The sequence below is a fragment of the Monodon monoceros genome, unplaced genomic scaffold (assembly GCF_005190385.1).
Source record: "Monodon monoceros isolate NGI ecotype Baffin Bay Population unplaced genomic scaffold, NGI_Narwhal_1 Super_Scaffold_19, whole genome shotgun sequence".
Lineage (NCBI taxonomy): Eukaryota > Metazoa > Chordata > Mammalia > Artiodactyla > Monodontidae > Monodon > Monodon monoceros.
In genome coordinates, this window is record NW_021703775.1 from 75204048 (window position 1) to 75229082 (window position 25035).

At 46.3% G+C, this 25035-nt stretch overlaps 1 protein-coding gene across 1 annotated transcript; it reads right to left on the reverse strand.

Moving 5' to 3' along the window:
* Positions 1 to 24091: 24091 nt before the first annotated feature.
* Positions 24092 to 24658, reverse strand: MSGN1 (mesogenin 1). Its single transcript, XM_029231552.1, has one exon. The coding sequence runs from the start codon at positions 24656 to 24658 to the stop codon at positions 24092 to 24094; it is 567 nt and encodes a 188-aa protein (XP_029087385.1).
* Between the last annotated feature and the right edge of the window lie 377 nt (positions 24659 to 25035).

Genomic DNA, 25035 nt, shown 5'->3' on the forward strand with positions numbered 1-25035 from the left:
TCTACTGGCTGTCTCACCTTGATCCTCCCCAGGTCTCAGTTCCTCCCATGTAGAATGGGGATAATTACACCGTACTGTACCTCCCAATTATGAGATTCCATGTGCTGCCTTAACATTGTTGAACTTCACAGGTCCGCAGAAGCTTAGCCATGAGTTCCCCTGCTCCGGTCAGATATGCCCCCACCCAATGGGGAAGGCTTCCCTCCTGGCTAGTTCTCCTATATCAGCTGGACCAGCTTTACTCCACTGGCTCCTCAGCCTAATGGGTTTCACCTCCCTGCCAGTTCACAAATCTACTCAAACTAGCCAATAACATCCTCCTGTGGAAAGCAAGAGTCACTTCATCTTCTTGTCACCTCAAAGCCCGCTGGTTTACACCACTCCTGAATGCAGCCCTGTGTCGCCCTGCTTGGCATGTGGCGTCTTCCTCCCCAGGGCTGTGAGTATATGTGAGCAATGACCTGCAGTCAGCCTCACCAGTCCAGTGTCAGGGGTTATGGGTTCAGCCATCTCATATTTAGTGGGGGTGGGGGGGAATCCCTCCTTCACCCATACGGTGAATAGGAGGTGATCAGAACAGACACCTATCTCAAAGAGTTAAAAAATTAAAGTGAATCATATATGTAAAGCACGTATCATCATGCCTGCTCCGGTAGAAGTTCACGCCAGCAGAGAAGAAAACAAAGGGGAATGTAGCCATGGGCAGGAGGTATTCTCACCAGAGGCTGGGACGCTGCTAGAAGTCGTGTGAGAATGAACCCTATTGCAAGGACCTACCTCATGCTGACTGGTTTCATGTTTTCCTTGCCGAAGGGAAAAATCACACAGAAAAATGATCTCTCTTCTTCTTAGTATAACAAGAAATGTTGTCACTCATAATTGAAATGGCATTGTAAGGCACCCCATCTCCCTTTGGCTCAGTTCTCTCACCTGTAAAATGGGGATTTTGAGCTGAATAATATGCCAGATACCAAGCTAAAGAAGGGAGCTGAAGAGAAAGGATCAGAATGATTGATAACAGGATCCCTCCCTGCAAGAGCTCACAATTCAGAGGGATGATACCGCCTGCCTTATGCACCAGGCAGGGAGTGAAGATAACTTAGCAGGATAATATAATTGAGAAATAAGAGCACTAGAGAATGTGATAGGGACTGCCGCTGTGTCACTCAATTTTTATTTACAGGGCAGTCACATCCCTAACCAAACACATTATATTTCCCAGCCTCTCTTGCAACTAGAGTAGCCATACCAACTTACATGTAACATGTAAGCCCAAGTGGTCTTTGAAGATGTTTCCAGAGAGTCTTTTTTTAAAGAGTAGGTATGCCCTTTTTCCTACTTTCCTCCAACTCCTGTCTAGATTGTGGATGAGATGGCTGGAGTTCTAGCAGCCATTTTGATCCAAGAGAACAAGTTACATCCTAGGGATGGTGGAGTGTGAGCTACTGAAATATGGGGCCCTCACCAGTTCACAGAGCTGTTATATCAATGTCAAGGGCTACACTTCTTTTACCTGAGAGAAAAATAAACAATTTATTTGTAGGACAATGTGCGTATATGTGTATTAATGCAACCAATTCTAATCTCAACTGATACAATAAATACTTAATATTAAAAAATATTATACCTAGTTACTATTTTATTTAGTTCCTAAAGATCTTATGAGATTTTTTAAAACATAAGACCCTTCAAGAATTCAAGGATTTATTTTAGCTTCTGAAATGTCAAGTTTCACGGTGGTACAGCATTGCATCGCAGGTATTTTCACAACCAGAAGACCCAAATCAATGTTTGGGCTTAGGTCATTTTAGGACTGAAAAGTCTAGAAAATTCTACCTTCTGAACTAGTAGGTAGATTTCTAGGACTGTAAGTCTGCTGTACAGAACTTGAGTCCACATGCACCCTCATCCACATGCCTGTACAGTCATGTGCGCACACCTGCATGGGGCACACACATACTCTCAGGAAGCTGCACATATGCATCACACACGCTCACAGCCACACACAGGTACATTCTCGTATCCACACACGGTGAGAGCTCCGGTGGTTCCCTGAGATTGTGAAAACCCCAGATTTCTCCTTCATCACAGCACTAAACTACTATATGAGTTATTTTCAGTAACCTTGTATCCTGAACTGGAAGTGGAATGCTGAGTCATAACAAGCAAGAGCAAGAAAGCTCGGTAAGTCAATCCTTGACCATAGAGGTGCGCTCATGGCCAAGCAGGAACAGGAGGATGCCCTTCCCTCCCCCATGTGGGTTCAGGGTCAGAAGGAAAATCCTGATGAGTGTGGCGGGGGGACAATATGGACTTCATGAGGCCTCACCTTCATGGGGGATACTTCCATGAGAGTGTGAGTTAAGCTCCTACCTGAGCCTCTGTCTTCTCTCCAGGGCTGTTCCCCTAAATGAGTGTATCAATTGACTCAATCCCTGCTTGTATATATATATATATATATATGTATATATATATATATATTTTTTTTTTCTTTTGTGGTACGCGGGCCTCTCACTGTTGTGGCCTCTCCCGTTGCGGAGCAACACGCTCCGGACGTGCAGGCTCAGAGGCCATGGCTCACGGGCCCAGCCGCTCTGCAGCATGTGGGATCTTCCCAGACTGGGACACGAACCCGCGTCCCCTGCATCGGTAGGCGGACTCTCAACCACTGCGCCCCCAGGGCAGCCCCCTGCTTGTATATTTTGATGTCTCCTAGGACTCACCCCCTGGCTCTGAGGTCAGTCCTCTGAGAGCTTGCTCAGCACTGCATGTTGTGCTAAGGACTTCGGAAAACACAAAGATGAAGGAACTTAATCCCTGCTCTCGAGAAGTGAGCATTCTATCCGAAAATCAACTGAGAAACAAATATGGAGAGCCGACTCCATAAAAATGTATGGATAATTACAGAAGTTGACATGAATCTAAAATGTCACTTGCTACCTTTAAAACCTTGAGAAATTCTAAGTTTTCTCATCCACAACTTGGGAATAATATCTGGTTCCTTCCAACATGGCTGTTAGCCATACCCCCTTCTTTGGGAGACGGGTCCCTTTGCCATTCCAGATGGCCCAGGTGTCTCCCTGGAAGTGATGCCAGTGGTCTGAGGGTGGGCCTGGCAGGACAGGAGAACCTCAACGTGGAATCCTTGTCTAGCCATTCATTAGAGTTCAGACTGCTTCTCACAGACCTCAGTTCATCTCTCTCCTGAGCAGGTGCAGAGGCTGACTTTCCCATCCATCCATCGCCTCCCTGCAGGCACCTGGGCAGTCTGTTTGCTGGTGAGAAACCTGTAATCCTAGTTTACTCTTTTCAAATTGTCCAAACTATCCTCTGAACACCAGTCCCAGTGGATTTAGTTCTCTCCGTTGGTGATCCCAGCCCACTTGGTGTTGGAAGAAAACTTTACCAATCAGAGCTCACTCCCAATTAGAAAACTGCCTGCCACTCAGCGATCTCCGAGATGCTGGAGAATTCACACTTGTCAGAAAGTACCAACTTTAGCTCCTTGGGGCAGGCTGGCACTCAGAGAACCATTTCTAACAGCCCTCCAACTCCTTCTGTATAAAATGAAATATGCAAGCACCCCCAAACAGTTAACATTCCTGAGAATTCTCTCAACTAGCTGCTAGAACAGGGCTGGCGCTCTGGAGAAGACCAAAATGAGAACCTCGTCATCATAATCTTCTTAAAAAAAAATTAAGGCTGTTCCTTTTCTTCCCCAACCATGAATTCATCTAGTGATACGTCTAAAATCTAACGCTGAAAACCACTGACCCTCTGCCAAACAGACTAGGGTATTCCAAACTTGTGTACATTTTTAATCCATTTATATAGTGTCCAGTACTTCACACATATTTTAGTTTTTCAGACTTTTTGTGTTCAAATATGAGTAGGGATACATGCAAATTTAAGACGTGCATAAGATGTCATTGATTTCTTTAATATGCTTCCTTAAATCATTACTCTGAGAATAATTCTTTTAGAAAATTCACCGAATATTGCATGGGACATATTTATACTAAAAACATGTAATTGGTATATATATATGCCAATTAAATGTTTTATACAAATATAGATATATATACATATATATGTGTGTATATCTATTTCTATATATACACACACATATATCTTCGTCCGCTTAGCTGCTATAACAAAATTTCATAGACTGGGTGGCTTAAACAACAGGAATTTATTTCTCACAGTTCTGGAAGCTGGAAAGTTTATAATCCAGGTGTCAGCAGATTTGATTCCTAGCGAGAACTCTCTTCCTGGTCTATATACAGCCGTCTTCTTTCTCTGTGCTCACAGCCTTTCCTTGGTATGTGCTATGGTGAGAACGCTCTCTGTCTTCTTTTGAGGATACTAATCCCATCATAAGGGTTCCAATCTAATGAACTAATTCAAACCTAATTATCATCACATTGGAAGTTGGGGCCTCAACATATGAGTTTTGGGAGGACACAAACCTTCAGCCTATAACTGCTCTACACACACACACACACACACACATATATAGTGTGTAGGTACTTTTCTTCTGCTAAATCTGGTAACCTATCTCCTACCAGTTCATCCCCTGCATGCCCCCGTCCCACCCCGACCCTCAACATATGCACACAAATCCGTACCTTTAGGAAACTGGTAGCATCCACACTGCTGCCCTGGGGCTCTCCAGGCTGGACCACAGATCCAGTGTCTGCTCATGTCTTCCTACCAACTCTGCTATGGTGTTGAAGAGCTCACTTCTCTCCTGAAGGAATCCAACTTTCTCTAAAAAAAAAAAACAAAAAACCCATGTTGAATGACATACACTTATAAAATTCTCTGCATAGCTCAGAAATTTATTTCTCCCAGTTCTGGAAGCTGGAAAGTCTATGATCAAGGTGGTAGCACATTTGGTGTCTGGTGAGAGCCGGCTTCCTGGTTCATGGATGGCCATCTTCCCACTGTGTCTTCACATGATGGAAGGAAGCCGAGTAGTTTGTGTCAGAATTGAATTGACCCAGTTGATGTCTACAGAGAACTGGAGAATTGCTTGGAGTGGAAAACCCATACATTTGGTGTCGGAACTGTTGTGACAATGAAAAACAGTTCATAGAAAAAGTGGGGGTGGGGACAATACAAGGGACCAAACTCCCTGCCTTCCTGTGGTTTGTTGTGTCAGGGATGTGCTGTTTCCCCAGAGGCTGAGGTCAGGCATTGGGCAGACACTATGGGATGCAGCTCAGCCCGGGCCATCTTGCAGCTACTCCCCCCCGGGGAGGGACTCCATCAGCAAGAGGCCCTGAACTGGGCACTTGTGGCAGGAGAAAAGGAGGAGGGAAGAGTAAGGTTTCCCACGGGCAGGGACTGAGCAGTGGGGAGCCTGGGGGCCCACTAAAAACCCAGCTCCCTGAAGCTATCAGAGCCATCAGTGTCAGCCAGAGCAGCAGTGGTGGTCGGCAGGGAGAAGACTGTACCTGTGCCCGCTCAGGTAGAGACCAGCCCTTTAGCCTTCATCCAGGGGTGTGCTCACTCCAGCTCATATCTCTTCCCAACTCAAGCTCCAGTGACTCCACATCACTAACTTGAAATCAGCCTTGGGGGCGGGGCGGGGGGTGGAGGGCATTTACTCCATGGAAATGTGCAAGCTCTGCAGATCAGGGAATCTTTTCAGGGAGCTGGTTGTTAAGCATTTACCAGCACACCACTGCCCACTTTCCACCTCCCTGCCCAACACTTTGCTGGATTAAAGACTAGACCAGGCAGGAGAAACAGAGGAAGAGAAGGAGGAGAGGGAGGCCGTGCCCCACCCCCTACTCCATGCCCTTTGAGCATGGCAATGACCTAAAATGGGCCGGAAGAACAACTCTGAATCACATATGAGGTTGGCATCATGAACTGGACTGGACTAGTTTGAATCAAAGGAAATAACCAGAGCCTGTGAAATCTGCCCAGGATGTGGCGAAGGGGGCTGGCCATATTCCACTTGTGGAAAGTGATTGTAAGAAACGGCACTATTCTGTGTTTATGCCCCTGAGTAGAGGGTCCTCAGAAAACCCATTCCATCAGTCTCCCCACTGCACTTAGTAGGACTGCTGATAATCCTGGGTTAATCGCTTCCCTTTTGCAGCTCCAGTGTTCTCCCCTGTACAGAGGTGACTGGAGGAGATGCTCTCTCCTCTCTCATACATGTGATGCTCCTCCATGAATTACACACACACGCAGTACACATACACACACCCCATACACCCAACACACATACACGCCCTGCAGGACACCAGCTTAGTCATCACTGAGGCTGACAGTCCACCATCCTCTGGGGATTTCACAACCAAGAGAGAGGACAGGAGGCCCGAAGTGGAGCAAGATGCCTGACGGAGGGGGCTGGCAGCATTGTCCTTGTGCTGGGAGCCCAGAAGGTTTGGAATAAGGGTCTGTGGGGAGTTATAATGTCCTCTGCATTCTGCTCACCCACGTATGTGGTTTTTAAGAGAAACTGTCTGCAGAGAACATGCAGGGGTGTATTTATTGATCAATGTAATCTGAAATGGGACGATCTAGGGCAGAAGCATCCCTAGAAGGGCAGACTGTGCCCCGTGTCACTGCAGCTTACCCCTGAGCTGCCCCCTGCCTCTCTCCTCAGTTCTGGGCAGCGGCGGAAAGAGCACTGCCCAGCAGTGGCTAAAGAAGGGAAAACTGAGGCCAGGAGGCTTATTGATCAGCCTCGACTCAAAAATAAACCTGAAGAGGATTTCTTTTCCAATCATCAATTCAACCTCATCCCGTCAAATGGCTCTTTTTTGCCCTTAGTGACACCCGGGGAAATGCCACAACCTGTCAGGTAGTTGTGTTTGTTAAAAGTCCAGGATAGTTTGAAATAAAAGATGCAAACAGGCAATATGCACTGCTTTCACTCCCCTAGGTCCTGGCTGGTCTTGAGGCTGAAGGGACCCAAGTCAGAGACACCTAGGAGTGGAAGGGGTGACTGCTCTCTCTCAACACCCCCCTTTCTTCTCTAGGAGCAAGGCCTCCCTATATTAGGGCAGGGAGGAGAGAAAGGGAAAAAAACAAGCATTTTGTGGGGGTGGGGGGTGTGCTTTATCGCCGCCTCTCCCCAGGGCTCTTCTCGCTCAGGTGGCTCAGGGTGGATCTGCAGCATCTCTGTTCAGCCAGGTGCCCAGTCTCACCTTCATTCAGTCTCCTCCCCGAATCTCCAGGAGCCTCCAGCTTCTGACCCGTGCTGTGGGACTTTGCCTTGCACTTCGGTTCCTAGAGATATGTAGGGGCCAGAGGAAAAGCCCTACGTATCCCAACAGAGCAGAGGGTGCCCGGTCTCCTGCCTCTGAGCTACACCCTTCAGAACTGAGAATGCCTTTCTCAGTCCCAGCCTCCTTTAGGCACTTCGCCCTCGCTAAACGGGGCCAGCGAATGTTATAAAGGAGGGCTTAGGGCAGGTGTTATTTCAGTTTGGGGCCCTTCCAGGAACTGGGACGGTCAGGTCTCACTCTGCTCTCTGCGTTCAAGTTATTCACTAGCATCTCCGCGGCGCCTTCTAAAAGCCATCGGAGGGGCACAGGCTCCGCCCTGTGGCCGACTCCTAACATTGCACCTGCACAGGACTACAGCCTCCGAAAATTCAAATCTCTCTTAATCCTACACGTAAAAATCCTCAATTTACGATTCTGTTGTATTTACTCCTAGTAGGCTTTCCATGGGCACAGAATGTATGAAGATCTATGTCCTTCTTTTCTCACTTAACTGCCCAAGATAATTTAATTCTGCTACTCTTGGGCATTTTTTAATGTAAAACATTCCTTGTGCAAAGTATTGAAAAACTTGCTAAAATACTGAGAAACGATCACTTGTTTTACACTGGATAGTTTTCTCTCTCTCTCTCTCTCTCTCTCTCTCTCTCTCTCTCTCTCTCACACACACACACACACACACACACACACACATTTAGGGAATCTTTACTTTTCCAAGTAGAAGTTGGAGGTGGAAGGAGAGAAGGGAGTTTCTTATAGGCTTTCTTGAGTGTGTGTCCCTAATTTGCCAGGCACTGTTTACATGAGAACATTGTGACACAATAAATCCCTATTTTACAGATTAACAAAAAAAACCCCTCAGTTCAGAAGAGTTAAGTAACCTTCCCGAGGTCACACAGTTGATGAGTGTCAAGACCAGGAATGAAGCACTTTCATTACCCCAAAGCCCTGAGATACTAGACCTGCCAAATTCGAGCTTCCTCCTGCCCCTGGAAATGGTATCATTGAAGGATATCAGTTGGGAAAGTGTCCAGAGTTTTTTGGATCAATTTTACACATTCATCCAGAATGGCTCTGGCTCTGCCACAGTTCCCCCCAGTGAATGCTCACACTGCCCTCAGGGCAGAGTCTCCTCACCCCCTCCCTGTCCTTGGAAGGTACACTCTGCCCACTGTTCCCACAGTGGGAATCGTTTCCAATGACAGAGACTTGACAGAGCCCTGTGTTGTTGAGACCATCTGGACGACGTACATGACTGAACCCTATTAAGGCCTCTATATAAACTTTTAAGATTCCTGGGGGCAGGTGTGGTGACCTACTTGTGTTGCAGCCTCCCAAGACAAGCCTGGTATGTAAGTTCCCTTGCTTATTAAACCTGCTGCCTACCAGTCTGGAGTGATCTGCCCCTTCTTTGGTCTCTCCTTGACCTCCATGTGCAGGAGGCGGTTTCAGATCTCACACAACAGCCTAGGGGCTGGGTTACCAGGGGAGATTAACTTCACCCCCATATCCCCAGTCCCTAGCACAATCCCTGGTAAATAGCAGGTCCTCATTAAAAGGGTCGTAACCCATGACAGATTCCTGCCATGGAAAGTTCTTATTCCAATAAGGAGAGAGGTGTTCTCTATGTGTACACACATAGTCAGGTTCACTCGCTCCCAGGCTGATTCCATTTAGTCTTGGCCAAATATCTCACAGGTCTTTCTCAGCTACCCATTTAATATGCACATCGAACCAAAAGCTGCAGAAAACATTTTTGTAATTTGGATAAATATATATTCTTTCTCATCCTAGTTTTCCTTTCCTGATCAGCAAAACCAAGACTTTGCTATAGGGGTGCCAATTTAGCAAATAAACATACAGGATGCCCTGTTAAATTTGAATTTCAGATAAACATGGATACTTTTTTACCATAAGTATGTCCTAAATATTGCAACTATAATAATTGCAATATTCCCCAGATTATCTGAAATTCTAATTTAACGGGGTATCCTGTATTTTATTTGGCAGCCCTACTTGGGGGCCTCTCCTGGAGTGTTTGTGGAACATTCCAGAACATTCAGTGTTTGTGGAAAGGGAAGCCTTGGGAAGGGGTCGGCAGATGGCGGAGGCCTCCTTGCAGGGCACCTGTTCTGGATCCTGCCTTGTTTCTGGGAAGAGGGGGAAGGGCCGCTATAGTGGATTCTCCTAGTGATTGCAAGCCCCACTGAGGACAGGTTCATGCTGACAGGCCAAGCAGAAAGCAGAGCTTGTCTGCAGAGATAAAAGGCCAAAAGTCTGGGCTGGGCCTCATCTTGTACCTGGCTGCATGTCTTGCCGTGAGGTGAACTGTACCTGGCTCTTACTGTAGGTCTGCAGCTGAGGGAGGCCACAGGACCTCAGGGCTGTCGGCTATTTGAAAATACGAGTTGGAAGATTAGTCCCTGTCCTCGATATGGCTCTCTCCCTCTCTCTCTCTGCATCTGTCTGTATGTGTGTGTGTGCGTGTGTGTGTCTGTGTCTGTGTCTGTCTATGCATATCTATCTGTCTGTCTCTCTATCTCTGTCTCTCCTCACCCGCCCAGCCCTCTTACTGACACTGTTTGGTAAATTCCTCTCAGTGCCTCTCAAAGCAGGATGCTGGGGAAGGCATTCAAGTGCAGACTTAGCAGTAGAGTTTGTGCTGTCTTTGATCCAGATTAATTCTTCTTGGAGCTTCCGTTTTCAGACCTGGGGCTCCTGTTACAGGTAGTTGATGAGGTTTTTCTTGTCCACCTGGGCACGGTACGGCTAAAAGTGATATTCAGAGGCTCATCGCCCCCCTTGTCTTTGCTTCATGTAGTTTCCTGTCCCTGGACTATGTGGGGAGCCTCATGTGAACAGCCGCGGAGTCTGTACATAGCAAAGGCAGTATCTGGACTTGCGTGTAGTTGGTGAGCCTCGGCATCTGGGGACAGTCTTGGCTACACTTCATTCTCATGGGGTAGGGGGAGTCGTTATCTCACTCGGTTTTAATCATGCCAAAGGATTGCCTATTTTGCAAGTAGAGCTCAGAAAGGCCTCCTGTTTCCCACAAATCCCTGGTACTTCCTGGCTTCTTCGGTGTCAACACAGCCCTGATTTGCCATCTGTAGAGTATTTCACTAAATCCTAGCCCTCTAGCCATAGCATAATTGGCAGATTTCACATGTGGGTGGATTTATGTATATAAACAGTTGCCTATTACCAATAAGGAACAGCCCACACTTCAGAAAGGAGCTATGTGTCTTATAGAAACCACAAAATATCATGGAGAGCGCTAAAAACTGAGTTTAACTTCACCTCTGTTGTTCACTAGCTGTGTGACCTTGAAGGGTACTTAACCATGTGATCCTCAGTTTCCCCAGAAGTTGCAGATGGATGATGTCATGTGTTTTGCAGAGGGAGATGCATGGATGAAATACTTGTCAAGGGTCCAGCAGAGTCCCTGCCACATCATAGTAACTTATTCCTTAACAGCCATAATTGGGCACCTACATTATACCAGACACTTCCTGGAGGCTGAGGGAGATGGGGTCAATGAGGCTACAAAAATTTCTATTTTTATTAAAAAAAAAAAAAAAAAAGACTGAGAGTACAGGCCTTGGGTCAAGTGCCTGAGTTTGAATTCTGGCTCCATCTCTCCTTAGCTGTGTAATTTAGGCAAGATTTTTCTCATCTATAAAGTGGGGGCTGGTAGACTGACACCTGAAGCTGAATAGGGAGAAGGGGGTAAGAAGGTGTCTGGGGCTCTATTCAGACCAGTTTGGCTCAGGAAGAAAAATAGATGAGGCCCTGGCTGCCCAGTGTGGCTACAGCATCCTGTAGGACAACTGGGAGAGTGTGGGCATCTCTCCTCAACCACTACACTTGTGTACAGGTGTGACCCAAGCCCTCTAAGGGCACATTTAGCCTTGGAAGTGGCTATAGGCTTGGAGTTTGGGATCTTCCCCAAGTTACTAATATATTAGCAGTCTCACCCTTGGCTTCCCCAAGCCCTTTCTTGGGGAAAGCACATCAGCTGAGTCAGACACAAGCACCGCTCAGGGCTGGAGTTGGACCCCTACCCAAAGCGTCCATGACCTTTGAGGTAAATGTTGAGATTTGATGGTTCCATGTTCATTTTTTTATCATCCTATGATGATTCAGTCATTAATGGAAGCTTCTTTCTTCCCAATCAGATTTGCTACATTATCTACATTTGAAAGAATTTATGGGTAACAGTTTATCCAAAGGCTTTCATCGAACCACTAGAAAGAAAGCTACATAGCTAGATACATAATACTGAGACATCACCTAGGCTCAGATCAGCTCTAGCACCTAAACTAAATAGTAAATTTTCTTCATATACACATATAGTCAAGACTCTGAATCCTCTTGTATGAATATTTTTGTTTGGTGTCAGAACTGACTGCATAACCTACTAGCTCTTACTTGCCCACATTCCCTTGAGGCCAACTAGACAACAACCGTGAAGACTTTAGAACCTGTGTACAGGGTGGGATTGAGGACAAAATCACCACAAAATAGAAAATGATATTTTAACCCCCCTCCTTCATTACTCTGAAACCACTTTGGAAATCTCTTCCAGATATAATCTGTACTCTCCTAGGAGGTAAGTCCTTCCAGAATCTCTGCTTCACTAAAGTTACTTTTGAAAGACAGTCAAACCCTTGCTTATATGAAAGGTTTGTCTATTAGTTATCCCTTCTCTTCTGAAAAATTAATACGTAAGGTATTTTTATACTTTTATGACATAAAGCTCCATGCTTGACACAGTAGCTATATCTCTATGAATGAGAAAATAAAAACTCTTAAACAAGGAATTCACAACCGAAGAAACCTATGGATGAAAGCTGATTATTAGGCATACCGTATTGTTCCATCTGTCTCATTTTTTGCCTAATTTCTCTCCCCACTAATTTTGCTTTGGGTGGTCAGTTTGGAGCAGTAAAGAATGCTTTAGTTTCACCGGAGACTACCACAGACTCCTAAGCAGGAATAATTACTAAAACGAAAGAATGTCTTTGCCTTAACATGTTATATCCAAGTAGAGTTATGTTCAGAATTAGTAATACTTTTTGAATTTGAGGATGCTTGTCTTTTATCAGTTCTAGGATACTCTCAGCCATTGTATCTTCAAGTATTACTTTACCCATTCTCCTTTTTTGGAACATCTATTAGACAGGTGTTAAACCTTTATTTTTCCATGTCTCATTTTGTTCACATTTTTCACCTGCATCTTTGTTACTTTTATTTTTTTTTGACTGCGTCGGGTCTTTGTCGCAGCAGGATCTTCGTTGAGGAGTGTGGTATCTTTCGTTGCGGTGCTCCCCGGCTTCTCTCTAGTTGTGGTGTGCGGGTTTTCTCTCTCTAGTTGAGTCGCGCAGGCTCAGTAGTTGCCCTGCAGCATGTGGGATCTTAGTTCCCCGACCAGGGATTGAACCCGCATCCCCTGCTTTGGAAGGTGGATTCTTTACCACTGGACCACCAGAGAAATCCCCTTTGTTACATTCTGAATAAATCATTTAGATGTACATTCCATTTATCAAATTCTCTTCAGCTAGGGACTTCCCTGGTGGCACAGTGGTTAAGAATCCCTGCCAATGCAGGACACAGGTTCAGTCCCTGGTCCGGGAAGATCCCACATGCCACAGAGCAACTAAGCCTGTGCACCACAACTACTGAGCCTGTGCTCTAGAGCCCACGCACCACAACTACTGAGTCCTCATGCCACAACTACTGAAGCCCTATGTATCATGCAGACCCGTGGCTATATTGCTTCCATTAGGCTCCAAATACACCATTAACTTCTACTATGACTAAGAATTCACAGCATAAAATTTACTGAATAATGTTGTAAAAGCTGTTTATCAGTTTTTAGATTTAACCTATAAATGAAACACAGAACAACTCATTGTAATTAGAAAACAAGATTTATTGTTATAAATCTTGCCAATGTAAAAAAAATGGAATAATTAGGAGATGCAGTATTTGAAAAAGGGTAAATGCCGATTTCTTTGTCTTTCATATATATCATTTAAAATCATAAGGCAAACTCCAGAATAAAAAAGTAGGGCTTCCCTGGTGGCACAGTGGTTGAGAATCTGCCTGCCAATGCAGGGAACATGGGTTTGAGCCCTGGTCTGGGAAGATCCCACATGCTGCAGAGCAACTGGGCCCGTGAGCCACAACTACTGAGCCTGTGCGTCTGGAGCCTGTGCTCCGCAACAAGAGGCCTCGATAGTGAGAGGCCGGTGCACCGCGATGAAAAGCGGCCCCCGCTCGCCACAACTAGAGAAAGCCCTCACACAGAAACGAAGACCCAACACAGCCAATAAATAAATAAATTTTTTTTTAAGTGTAGTAGTTGTCTAGACAAGGAGGAAAGCTAATTGTACTTTGCATTTTCAGTTCCTCTATACTGTCTGAACTTTTTATTTTTTTGATTTTGCTATGAAATGAATTGAAACATATTTTAAGTAATACTATGATTTCAAGACTGAATTAAAGGCAACAGCTTCCTTCTGTAGTTTAGTTTGGGTCTCTGCCTCCAGGCTGGATCATTTACTGCCAGCCCAGTCTCTACCATCATGAGGCCACCTACCCCCTGCTGGCCCCATTGGGGACAAGAAATTCACCTCCTGCCAACTCTCCTCTGCTAAGCTTGCTGATTTAACTTTTTGAGAAAAATGTCAGATAATTCACCAGAGCTCCTGAACTTAAGGGGAAGGAAATTAGCATTCGCTTCATCCATCACTGTGCATGTCACTGTCCCATTTAATCTCTCGCTCCTGGCCATGAAGTAAGCTTTGTTCCCCCATTTTGCAGATAAGACAAGTACCTGGAGTTTATGAACCTTGTGACTTTGGAGGCATTGCTAAGGAACTCCAAAGCACAGCGCTTTTTACTAAACCACCGGGCTTCTCCGTTTCCCGGACCACGAAACAAAGCTGCTCTCTGCTTTGGTACCAAGTCTGTTTAGAGCCTGGCTGAGAGGAAGGGACGTGGCCTTCGTTCCCCCTCCCGCCCCCAGGCTCACGCTTGAGCACCGCTGAGGGTCGCATCTGCGCTGCTTTTCCCTCTCCTCAGTCCAGGACCAGGTCTGCAGGATTGCCTACTCGCCCGGAAATAAATCTTCTGAATGGATTCCTTGTTTTCCAGCCAAGGGGCCTCCCTGACAGCGGAACAGTCGGCCGACGCCCCTCGAAGCCTGGCGAGCGCTGAGCCGGGCTGCGGGGACAGGGCTCGCTGTCCCCTCGCCGCCCAATTCAGATACCCGAGGGCAGGTGGGTCTAGAAGCAGCGACTGGGTGCCTGGTGGGTAGGGAAACTGACCTCAGCATTTCAGGAAAAAAGCCTCCGTTCACAGGATGGACGGGGAATTCCAAAAGTGGGGGAAATAGGATCTGCCTCGGGTTCCTGCTTCCGCAAAGACGCGCTGCCCTAGGGCTACAGGTCCTCGGCGTTGTTGGACGTACTCCGGGCTCCGGAATGGAAACTGTTGTTCCTTCCTGGTATTTGAAATACACACACACCAAACAAACAGGAAACAAGTCCCTGGCGTTTCTCCAGCACCTCTTGTTCCTTTTAACTAGAGCCCTTTGTGACGGAGCCCCTGGTCCCTCCGGCCCCCCAGGGGCCCACTTCCGCGCCTCCAGCCTTGTCAACAGCGTGAAAAGCCCGCTCTGGGAGCCCCTCGGAGGCTCGCCCGCTGCGGTGATTAGGGGCGGGGGCAAGGGGACACCGGAGCAGGACGGACTGAAAGGACCTCTTTTGCAAGAACCAGAGAGCCCGAAAAGTGACTGGAGCGTTTTACTTGGATTTGCATGCTTTTTTAAACCGCTGGGTCACCCCCTAAACAAGAAAACTGAAAGATCAAAATAGGGAGGCATTTGCATTTCCTTAACTCGCTGTAAATGGAGAAATACATCTGTCCCTCCCCCATTCCTGAAGTTTATCATTTAAGAATTAATCACAGATAGTGCTACGCTCAGAAGCCTCCTGAGTAATCATTCCTCCCGTGTGATCATCACTCTTTAGTTTCTATGTTCAGGTTCTTTATCTGAATTGGGGTAGTGCTGCTGGGGAGGCTTGGGGAAGCTCTGGAACCAATTAGCCCTTTACTGCAAAGACTTGCTTCTCCTCTCTGAGCCTCGTTTTCCTCTGTGAAATGGGGATGGTGGCATCGACCTCACAGACCTGCTGGGAGTGTGTTCAGATGTGGAAGCACTCGGCAGGCACTCTGTTTTGATAGTTATGCACTGAAGCGAACATTCAGGAACAACAGAATGCTCACGGGAAGATCAGAATTTGGAAATGTCTTTTGCACTGGCTTGTCCAGAGCTTTCCAAAGCAGGGCCCGCCTTTCCCTTCTCGCAGCGTCTCCTGGTCCCTCATTCACCCTCCTCTCCGGTTCCACTGGGATGCTCTGCCTTCTGTGTCTGCTCCACCCCTCCAGCCTCAGCTCTCTCATTCTGTAACCCTCAGCCCCTCCTTCCTGCACTTCCAATCCCCAGAGAATGCCCCTCCAGACTCACTCTCTGAGCCACAGTCCTCTCAACCAATCATGGAATCTTATTCCTCCACCACTAGAGTGTAAGCTTGCAAAGGCCTGGGGTCCTGTCTCTCTCCCAAAAACCAAACACAGGCTAAGAAACATGCCATCAGCTCATCAGCTCTTGTTCAGTGAATAAATTCATCTTCACATAGTCTTACAGAACAAATGTGTTTGCTGAGTCCAACCCCTTAGTTTAGCATCCGGGCCCTTTGTAACCTGTATCCAAACTCACTCGCTACTCTCTGTCTCAGCCCAGGTGCCCTCATACCGTGCCTCACTGATTCCTGCCTTTGGACCTTTGCTTTTGCTGCTCTTTTTCTCTCGAACTGCCCTTGTGCCCTATCAAGATTCCACTTCTCCATCTAGGTTCAAGTTCAGTGCCAGCTAACCTACGAAGCCAGGAACCCCATCTAACAGAACCCCTCTTTCCTTCCCTTATTCCCACTGATTTTAGGCACCCTTTAAAAATGTCTATCGCTTTATTTTTTGCCTATGTATGCTTATTTAGGTACAAGCCTATCTCCCCCAACTCCATTTAAACTTCTTGAGAACGAAGACTACATTTTGTCCTCACAAGGTCATTATGAGGATTAAATGAGATCATGTAGGTTAAGAAAGAGCACAACGTGACTTGTGTTAAATTTGTGTCATCTTAATCACCCTTCACCCACTTGTTGCTCCAAGGCCTAGTACTCAGCCGGCTTCACATATGCTTGATAATCCATACTGCATGAATGATTACAAAATGAAAGGGGCCCTTAAATGCAAGCCAGCGCCGCGTGGAGGTCTGTGCTCACAAGCAGCAAAGGATGAACACTGCCTGACTGTACCTAGCGACGAAAGAAGATTCTGGCTTTATCTGCTTCATTTCTCCCCCTTCCCTCCCTAGGAGAGCTCTAACGCTGGAGGGGTGTGATCAGAACAGAGGGAGGGGCCGATGGTGGGGAGAGCGGGAGCGGGGAAGGACAAAAGTGGGAAGGAAATTTTTTCGAAAAAATAAAATATGAGTGAGATACAGGAAAAGCAGAAGTGGAAAGATGATTTTAAGAAATATCACTAAAGACTGGATTTCTTCGTGGATATGTAAAGAAGTACAACATAAGAAGTAAAACAAGAGAAACTTGAGGATTTAGTAACTGAGCCAGTGGATCACATCATCAATTGCTCATTACAAGTGCGTGATGTCCTATGCCAGGTGCATTGATCGGGACACGGTTATGTAACCACCTGAGTTAGGCTGTGGGTGAGAGAGGCTTCTCTCATGTTGAGAGTCAGTTTCCCCACAGCTGGAAGGAGGTTCAAGCCCTCAGCCTCCCGGTCCTGCTATCCTGTCCATCTCCCTTACCTGCCCGCCAAACTCACCCTGTGAGCTTCAACCAAACCAGCCAGCTTCTGATCCCCAAACCCCAGCGCTTTCTCAGACCTCTGTGCTTTTGCGCATGCTGTTTCCTCTGTTCAGGATACCCTTGGCTCCCTAGAGGACAACTTCAAGAGCCTCCTCCTGTGTGACGCCTTCCCTGAGTCCCGCCAGGGGCATCGGGTCCTTTGATCTCTTTACTTGTCCTTCTCCCTTGCTGGGCTGCGCGCACCTCTGCTCTGCATCTGCGCCGCCGCCGCCAAAGGGCTGCCGCTGAAATCTGACTCCCATCTCCTTCCCTAGCCCTCATATCTGGTCTCGCAGCTCCCACCATTATTGCATGTCTCCCCTCTGTTTCAGTGCCGGGGTATTCAGCCCACTGCCTGCCTCTCAGCTACCCCAGAGTATATTAGGCTTTTGATGTGTGTTAGAATCCTGGAACTTAAATTATTAAATGTCAGCTGCTTTCTCTGCTAGGAAGTAATTAGATGTGCAGTAAAAACAGGGATGGGAATCTCTTGGGGATGCAAATTCTCGAGTTATGAAGGGGAATAAAATTCTGTTCAAGGGTTTAGGCTTTCGTCACCCTTCCTTACATGCAGATACAGATTGTTTTGTGTGCACACTGATGAGATTCAAAAATTCAGAAAAGGTTCCATGGAAAACCCACCTTGAAAAAATGTTACCAAGAGCACATTTTGTTGTTCTGTTGTTATGAGGATCCCCTTAGGGGCAGGCTTTAAGGCACAGCTAGATTTCCTTTGGAGACAGAAGAGTTTAGCCAGAAAGTACGAGACCAGGAGTTTAAACACTTGGATTCTGGTACCAGAGCTGTCATTTATTCCTAGTTACGATATTTTGTCATTATGAGCCTTAATAGCCTCATCTGTAAACTGGACATAACAATCCTTGTTCAACTTCATATATAATTAGGTTAAATAGGAATTAAAGAATCAAATAGGATAATGTAAGTAAAATGTTTTGTAATCACTAAACCAATATAAAGACACACCTGGTGTAATAGTAAGGGCTTGGTGTGGAACGTGCTGGGGTTTGATTCCTGGGTCTGCTGCTGATACGTTGCGTGAACTTGGATTAGTTTTCACTTCTCTGTGCCTCAGTTTTCTCATCTATAAAATGGGGAAAACTTTAGTCCTTATTTCATAGGGTAGTAAAGTAGTTATTTCTTCATTCATAAGGGGTTAAAATAGTTATTTCATGCAAAGTACTTAGAACAGTGCCTTACCCAGAGTAAACACACAATAAGTATTCGTTGTTGTGCCATTATTATTAATACTATGATTGCCATTTTTCGTTTTTTCATTTTGCACCCAAAAGAAACTGAAGGAAATGATGTGTAGACTGTAGTCCCTGGGAACAAGTACTTCTGAAATCTGATCTGTGATCCCTTTGGAGGCATACAAAAGCCCCAAGTTTGTTACAAAACTCCCATACTTTTCTCACATTCCAGTCTATGAGAGGGAGAGAAAGAATGATCAGGCTCCATATCATGTGGGAGGAGAGTAGAAAAGGTATCACAGTTTAAAATATGCCCTGATCTCTGTACATCCTATAAAGTTGCTTGAACATGCAAACGCAAACCTTCTTCAAATGAGAGCATAGACTAGTGGGAGAGGCTCGAATGCGGAGACTTTGCTGTGTCTTATTTTGTTCCTGGCTGCGTTTCGGGCACCTGGAGCTTAGTCTTGTCAAAACAGTGAGTCAAGCAGCCCTGGGTGGAATCCTGAGCCCTGCACCAATTATGTGACCTTGGGCAAGGTGACTTGGCTTCTCTGAGCCTGTGTCTTTATTTGCAAAATGGGCTAATATTAGTGATCTCCTACTGTTGGCTGCTAAGAGTAAGAGAGAAAAAGTATATTGAGTCTTTGCCCCTGAGACCGACACCTCAGATGAATCTACAACCACTGTTGGCCGGGCTGGGAAGAGCCTGTGCGGTGCCTTCTAAACTCTCCTCCCTCCTGCACAGCCCTGACCTCCAGCCCTGCTGGGCTCCCCACTTAACTTAATGAAGAGAAGTAGAAGTCAATAGAGTTTATAGGAGAAAGAACTGAATGGGAGACTCTGCTAAGGAAAGGAGAGTCAATAGCCCCAACCCCAAGAGACAAACAAATAAGTGTGCTTTCTCCCCAGGCTTCTCAGAAGATTTTTGCTTTCTTCCTTCTCAGGGTTGGGACTTTCTGGAACCAAAATAATAAGAGCAAGTCCATCCAGCGCTGCTCTGAGAGGCACTGCTTAATCTTCAGTGTTTCATTGCAAGGTAGAGGTTATCTTGGCTTCCCAGCAGGAGGACAAGAGGTGTTTGCCAAGCTCTTGCTGCCTTCAAGCCAGCTTGGACTGCGCCCACAGGGGTCAAGGCCCAGGTCCAGTCTCCTTGCTGCAGCCTGGAGCCTGTATGGGAATCAAACAACGCCTCAGAGGAGTCACATAACATACTAAGCTACTGTAATGAGAGCTCAGAGCGGCAGCTCCAAAACTCACTTGCATATGCATCTTCTTTTGCTGTTGTTTTTTTTTTAAGATGTCTTAAAGTAAGGGTAATTCTGTCGACTTGTCAGTTTGCTGAGGCTCTCTCCCACCCCAGCTCTGACCTCTCTCCCAATTAGCTGACGCGGCCTAAACCACAAGAAGAACAAAGAAACCTCAGCCTGGTGTGAATTGTGGAACACTTTATTGAACACAAATGAACAGAAGAAGTCAGGTTTCTCTGTGGATTAAGAAGGACTCTAGGCGCCAGCAAGGAGGTGAAAGGAATTTTGGAGGAAATGTTTGGGGCAGAGGCAGAAGTTCAAAGGGAAATAGTTTAGAGGACAAGATGAAGAGCCCTTTCAGAAATGCTTCAGACAGTAAAAGAAATGAGGGCCCCAGAGATGGCGAGGCAGAGACAAAGCTGAGAAGCCTGGGAGTGAGCATTTGCCGAGAAAGCTCTCTGTCTGCTCAGCCCAGGGCACACAGAGTCGCCTGGAGGAAACGATTCTGCAGGAGGGGCCCGAGCTTTGGAGTTAGAGCTGAAGTCACCCGCTGCCAACTAGCCAACCACGTGCCCGCAGCTAATCATGTGGCTTTACACCATTTAGCTGTCCTAAACCTTTGTTTCCTCATCCTCAAAATGGGACTGATAACGTCCACCCCCAGGGGCAGTTAGGAGGATTACATGAAATTATGAGTGTGAAAACTCTGACCACAACACAGTGGATGCCCACAAACTGTGGTTCCCTATCCAAGCACCAGAAATAACGTAATCTTGAGCTACGCTTGAGCCGACTGCTTTTAACTGCTTTCTAGAGGAATCAGGGACCCGGTCCAGCTAGCTATCGTCCCCACTCAGGAGGCGACTTCACTGGGGATTACTGCGGAGTTGAATGCTGACGTGCAGCTGCCTCTCCTGGTGACGCCCTGCCAGGGCTGCAGGTGATGACGGTAAGACCAGGAAGCTGTCACCTTCTCCAGGCTTTCCACATGCCTCCCCTCTGGAGAGGACCTTCGGAGTCCTGAGGGCAAGCCCACCTAGTAGTTGAGTTGGTGGCTTTCCAGGATTTTTTGAAACTAAAGATAGGACCTCCTAACCCATCCACAGTATTTTGTCCCCAGGGCAACCAAAAGTACTCAAGCGATGTATAAACCATGCTTAAAGCTTGAGCTTGAAAAAATCAAAAGCCGGGCTTCCCTGGTGGAGCAGTGGTTGGGAGTCCGCCTGCAGATGCAGGGGACACGGGTTCGTGCCCCGGTCCGGGAGGATCCCACGTGCCGTGGAGCGGCTGGGCCCGTGAGCCATGGCCGCTGAGCCTGCGCGTCCGGAGCCTGTGCTCCGCAATGGGATAGGCCACAACAGTGAAAGGCCTGCGTACCGCAAAAGAAAGAAAAAATCAAAAGCCAAGCACATTTGGGTTCCACTCTCTTTAAAATGGCAAGGAAAATACCAGTTGGTCTAGACGCTGATGAAGGGCTGAACACTCCCTTTCCCATATTATTATCCTCTCTAATTCTCTTCCCCCGACACATGAAACATCACACACACACACACACACACAAAGGAACAAATACACGTACATCTGCACACAAACACACACACACATGCTCACATGAACACCTGTACATGCACAGGGTGGAATCCCTTGAAGAAAATCTTGATATTATTCAACATTTTCTAGTTTCTCCTCTAAGGCATCAACAAGAAATACATCAGAAGTAGACGAAGATCTGTATGCATAGGATGACATTTTAGCAGCTCTTCCCCACTGTCACCCACCACCCCTAATGACAAGTTATACTTATTTTGCAGTTATAAGAAGATTAATCAGAAATAAAGTTAGAGTCCTTCTTTGCACTATCGACAAAAATAAATTGCAGGTATATTAAAGATCCATTTATAAATATTAAAATATTTGAAAAATCAAAATATTTGGATAGCCTTGGAACTGGGAGAAGTTAAGAAAAGGGAAGAAACAGATAAGCCATTAAAAAAAGAGGAGAGATTTGATCATATACAAATGAAAAGCTTCAAAGAACAAAAGATATCAAAATCATAAATATAAGATATCATACACAAAGATGATAACGAAATGAGAGACTGGAAGGAAAATTTTCAGTACACACAGTGTGCGAAGAAATCTCCCAAATTCTTAACAAGAAGATAAATAACCCAATAGAAAAATGGCAAAGAACATACACTGGCGAGTTATAGAAGAACCAAAATGAACAACAGTCACAAAAAAATTTTAAAAGATAAGCCATCTCAGATTGTACACAGGGAAATGAAAATTAACACAAGAACAGCATAACCCTTTTTTAATCCACTGAAAATTTCAGAAGATTGATAATATCCAGGGACAACGTGGACCAGCTGCTTCTGTCCCATAATGTTGGGCAAGTGTAAATAACTACAAACTTTTCTACACCTAACTGTATTTATTTAAATTTAAAGTGTGCAAGCACACAACTCTGATCCAGGAATCCCATTTCTGGGAAATTTTCAGGCTAATGATAATATCAGTGGATAAAGCTAGTTGTCCGTGATGTTTGTGAACAGCAGTTTTTGGTAATAAAAAACTGAAAAAACCCTAAATTTCAGTCAAAAGGTGATTAATTAAACAAATTGTGTTTAGCATAGCATACCTGTGCTATGGAACATTGTCTGAACCTCTACTTTCCACTATATTTTTCACGTGTGACTTAGGGCAAGTCTGTGCTTCAATTTCCTCATCTATAAAATCAAAGAAATAATGGTACTTACAATACGGATTTATTTGTGTTAAACTGGAAGGAATTTTACTATACATTGCTAAGTAAAAAAAAAGCAATTTGCAGAATTCAAGGCATTCTTAAAAAATGTATATACACCTATATTTATTTGTATACGTTTGTATCAGCAAAGAAAGTGGAGAAGTTATATATTAAATTGTGAACACACCTACTGCCTTTGTAATTTGTTATTAAAAACAAGAAAAAAAAACAGTAGAAAAAATGACAGGAGACAATTCACCAAAAAAAAAAAAAATGCAGCTGGTTAATAACAATTGGGAGAAAAATTCAGCCCTAAAAAAGCCTACTAGGGCTTCCCTGGTGGCGCAGTGGTTGAGAGTCCGCCTGCCGATGCAGGGGACACGGGTTCGTGCCCCGGTCCGGGAAGATCCCACATGCCGCGGAGCGGCTGGGCCCGTGAGCCATGGCCGCTGAGCCTGCGCATCCGGAGCCTGTGCTCCGCAACGGGAGAGGCCACAACGGTGAGAGGCCCGCGTACCGCAAAAAAAAAAACAAAAAAAAAAAGCCTACTAGTTTTTGAGAAACTCCTTAATTCCAAGCCTCCATTTTAATGTCATGTGCCATCAGATCAGCCAAGCTGAGGGTGCTACAGTCACCACCCTAAGATGAGGTACTGGGAAGAGGGAGGTGTGTTTGTGCGGGCGTGCATGTGAGGTGATTTGGGGGGTGTAGGAGAAGGAGATATGGCTAAAGAAATAAATCCCTTTGGAGGGTTAGACAGAGACTTGAGTTCTAATCCTGACCCTTTCACTTATCTCTAGACTCAAACTAGAGTTTTGGGCCAATCTCTTCATTTGAGAAATGAGTAAGTGAAGGGATTCAATGAGGTCATATTCACACCCGGCCTGGCTCAGGGAGTGCCCACCCTCCCAGCTCTATTCAAGCCGCGGCTGTGATGCTGAGTCTTCATCCTTTTCCTCCTCTGGCTCCAAGAGCCCTATAAAGCCTCCTTTTCTTTCCCTTAAGAGAGAAGGGGCTGGTCTTTAAACTCTCCAGTCTGTCTTAATGTAGTCTGTCTGCCTGTGAGTTTCTATTTACCATGTCACTAATTTCTTCTGCATTTAAGTGATTTTCTTCCCTGCAAAAGCAAAGGCCTGATTTTAGTCACACACACACACACACACACACACACACACACACACACACACACACAATAAAACAGGAGCGCTGTAGCCCTTTACATGACACTAATCTTTCTAAGTAAGAATCCAGGTGTCACCCTGGATCCCGTACAAAATACAGGTTTAGTTAGCAACAGAAAGAAAGCTACCCGCCCCCAAAATGGCAGGAGAAGATTAATTGTAACAATTTTACACGATTGAAAAAATACATTTGAAATCATCGACCCTTTAAAATACCTCGAACAGACAGAAGAGGGCAAAGCCAACTGTCTCTTTGCAAAGGGCAAGTCTCTTGAGAAATGGTGGGAAAACTGGAAGCAAAAGTACCTGCTGACTGTCAGTTAAGTGTTCTGGTGGTCCTGACTAGTCCAGAGGGAATTCCCTTAGAACTTTTCAGACAGCAAGGTCACCACGCTCACTGTATAAAGATAACCAGGTGCTGTTGTGCCGTGAGGTGGTCCAGGTCTTTAAAGGTCCTCTGCCCCCACCCAGGGCGCTGGGTGGTAAGTCCCTGAGTCCCTGGGCAGAGCTCAGGTGCTCTGGGGCCCGCTGTTGAGAAGGTCTGTGAGTTCTCCGATGTACTTGATGGTGTACTTCAGCGTCTGGATCTTGGTGAGCGGCTGACCCCTTTGGCTGTAGATGGGTGGCAGGTAATTCCGGAGGGTGTGCAGGGCATCGGCCAAGGTCCTCATCCGGAGCTTCTCCCTCTCGCTGGCCTTCCGTCTCCGCTGAACGGACATCCTGACTTTGGTGCCCTTCTGGGTTTTGGGGCCACCAGCGCCCTGCAGATAGGCAGGCTGGAAAGCTAACATATCATAGCCCACCTCCACCAGGCCGCCAGTCCCAAGGCCGCCGCAGTCATCGCCGCCCCCATTGTTGGCGCCTCCATGCCCACAGGACAGCCCAGCCACAGCCGGACAAGGAGAAGAATAGGACTCCAGCGATGGGGCCGGAGAGAGGCTCTGGGTGGGAGAGGCCTGGGTCAGCTCAAAGGGCCCTGCCCTGTCTTTCCAGTCCCAGGAGGACAGCAGGCCAGGGCTGTCGGAGGAGTCCAAGCCATCTTCGAGGCTGAGGAAGGTCTCACGCAGGTTGTCCATGCCTGCGACACAACTGCAGAGAGAACGACTCCGTGGCAAGTGAGAAGCAAAGTTCTGCCGCCCGGCCAGGGCAGAGGTCTCTTTTATGATGGTCGGGGAGAAGTGCTGAAGTGGGAACGAGGGCCGGGTAGAGGGAGTTCAAAGGAGAAACCAAGGACCAAGATGGAGAATGAACTCTTCAGGTGTCACTTTCTCCTCATTGATAATTAGCATCTTCCAGCTAAAATGTCTTTAAACAGAAAGGCCTCCGAGAGAAGAAAAAAGGAATTATCTTGTTGTAACTAAACCAATTAAAGCTGCATAACTAGACTTAGCATGTCCTGTGGAACTCATTAATGAGGGAGCGAAGAAAAACAAACCTAGGGCAATCTGCAGCA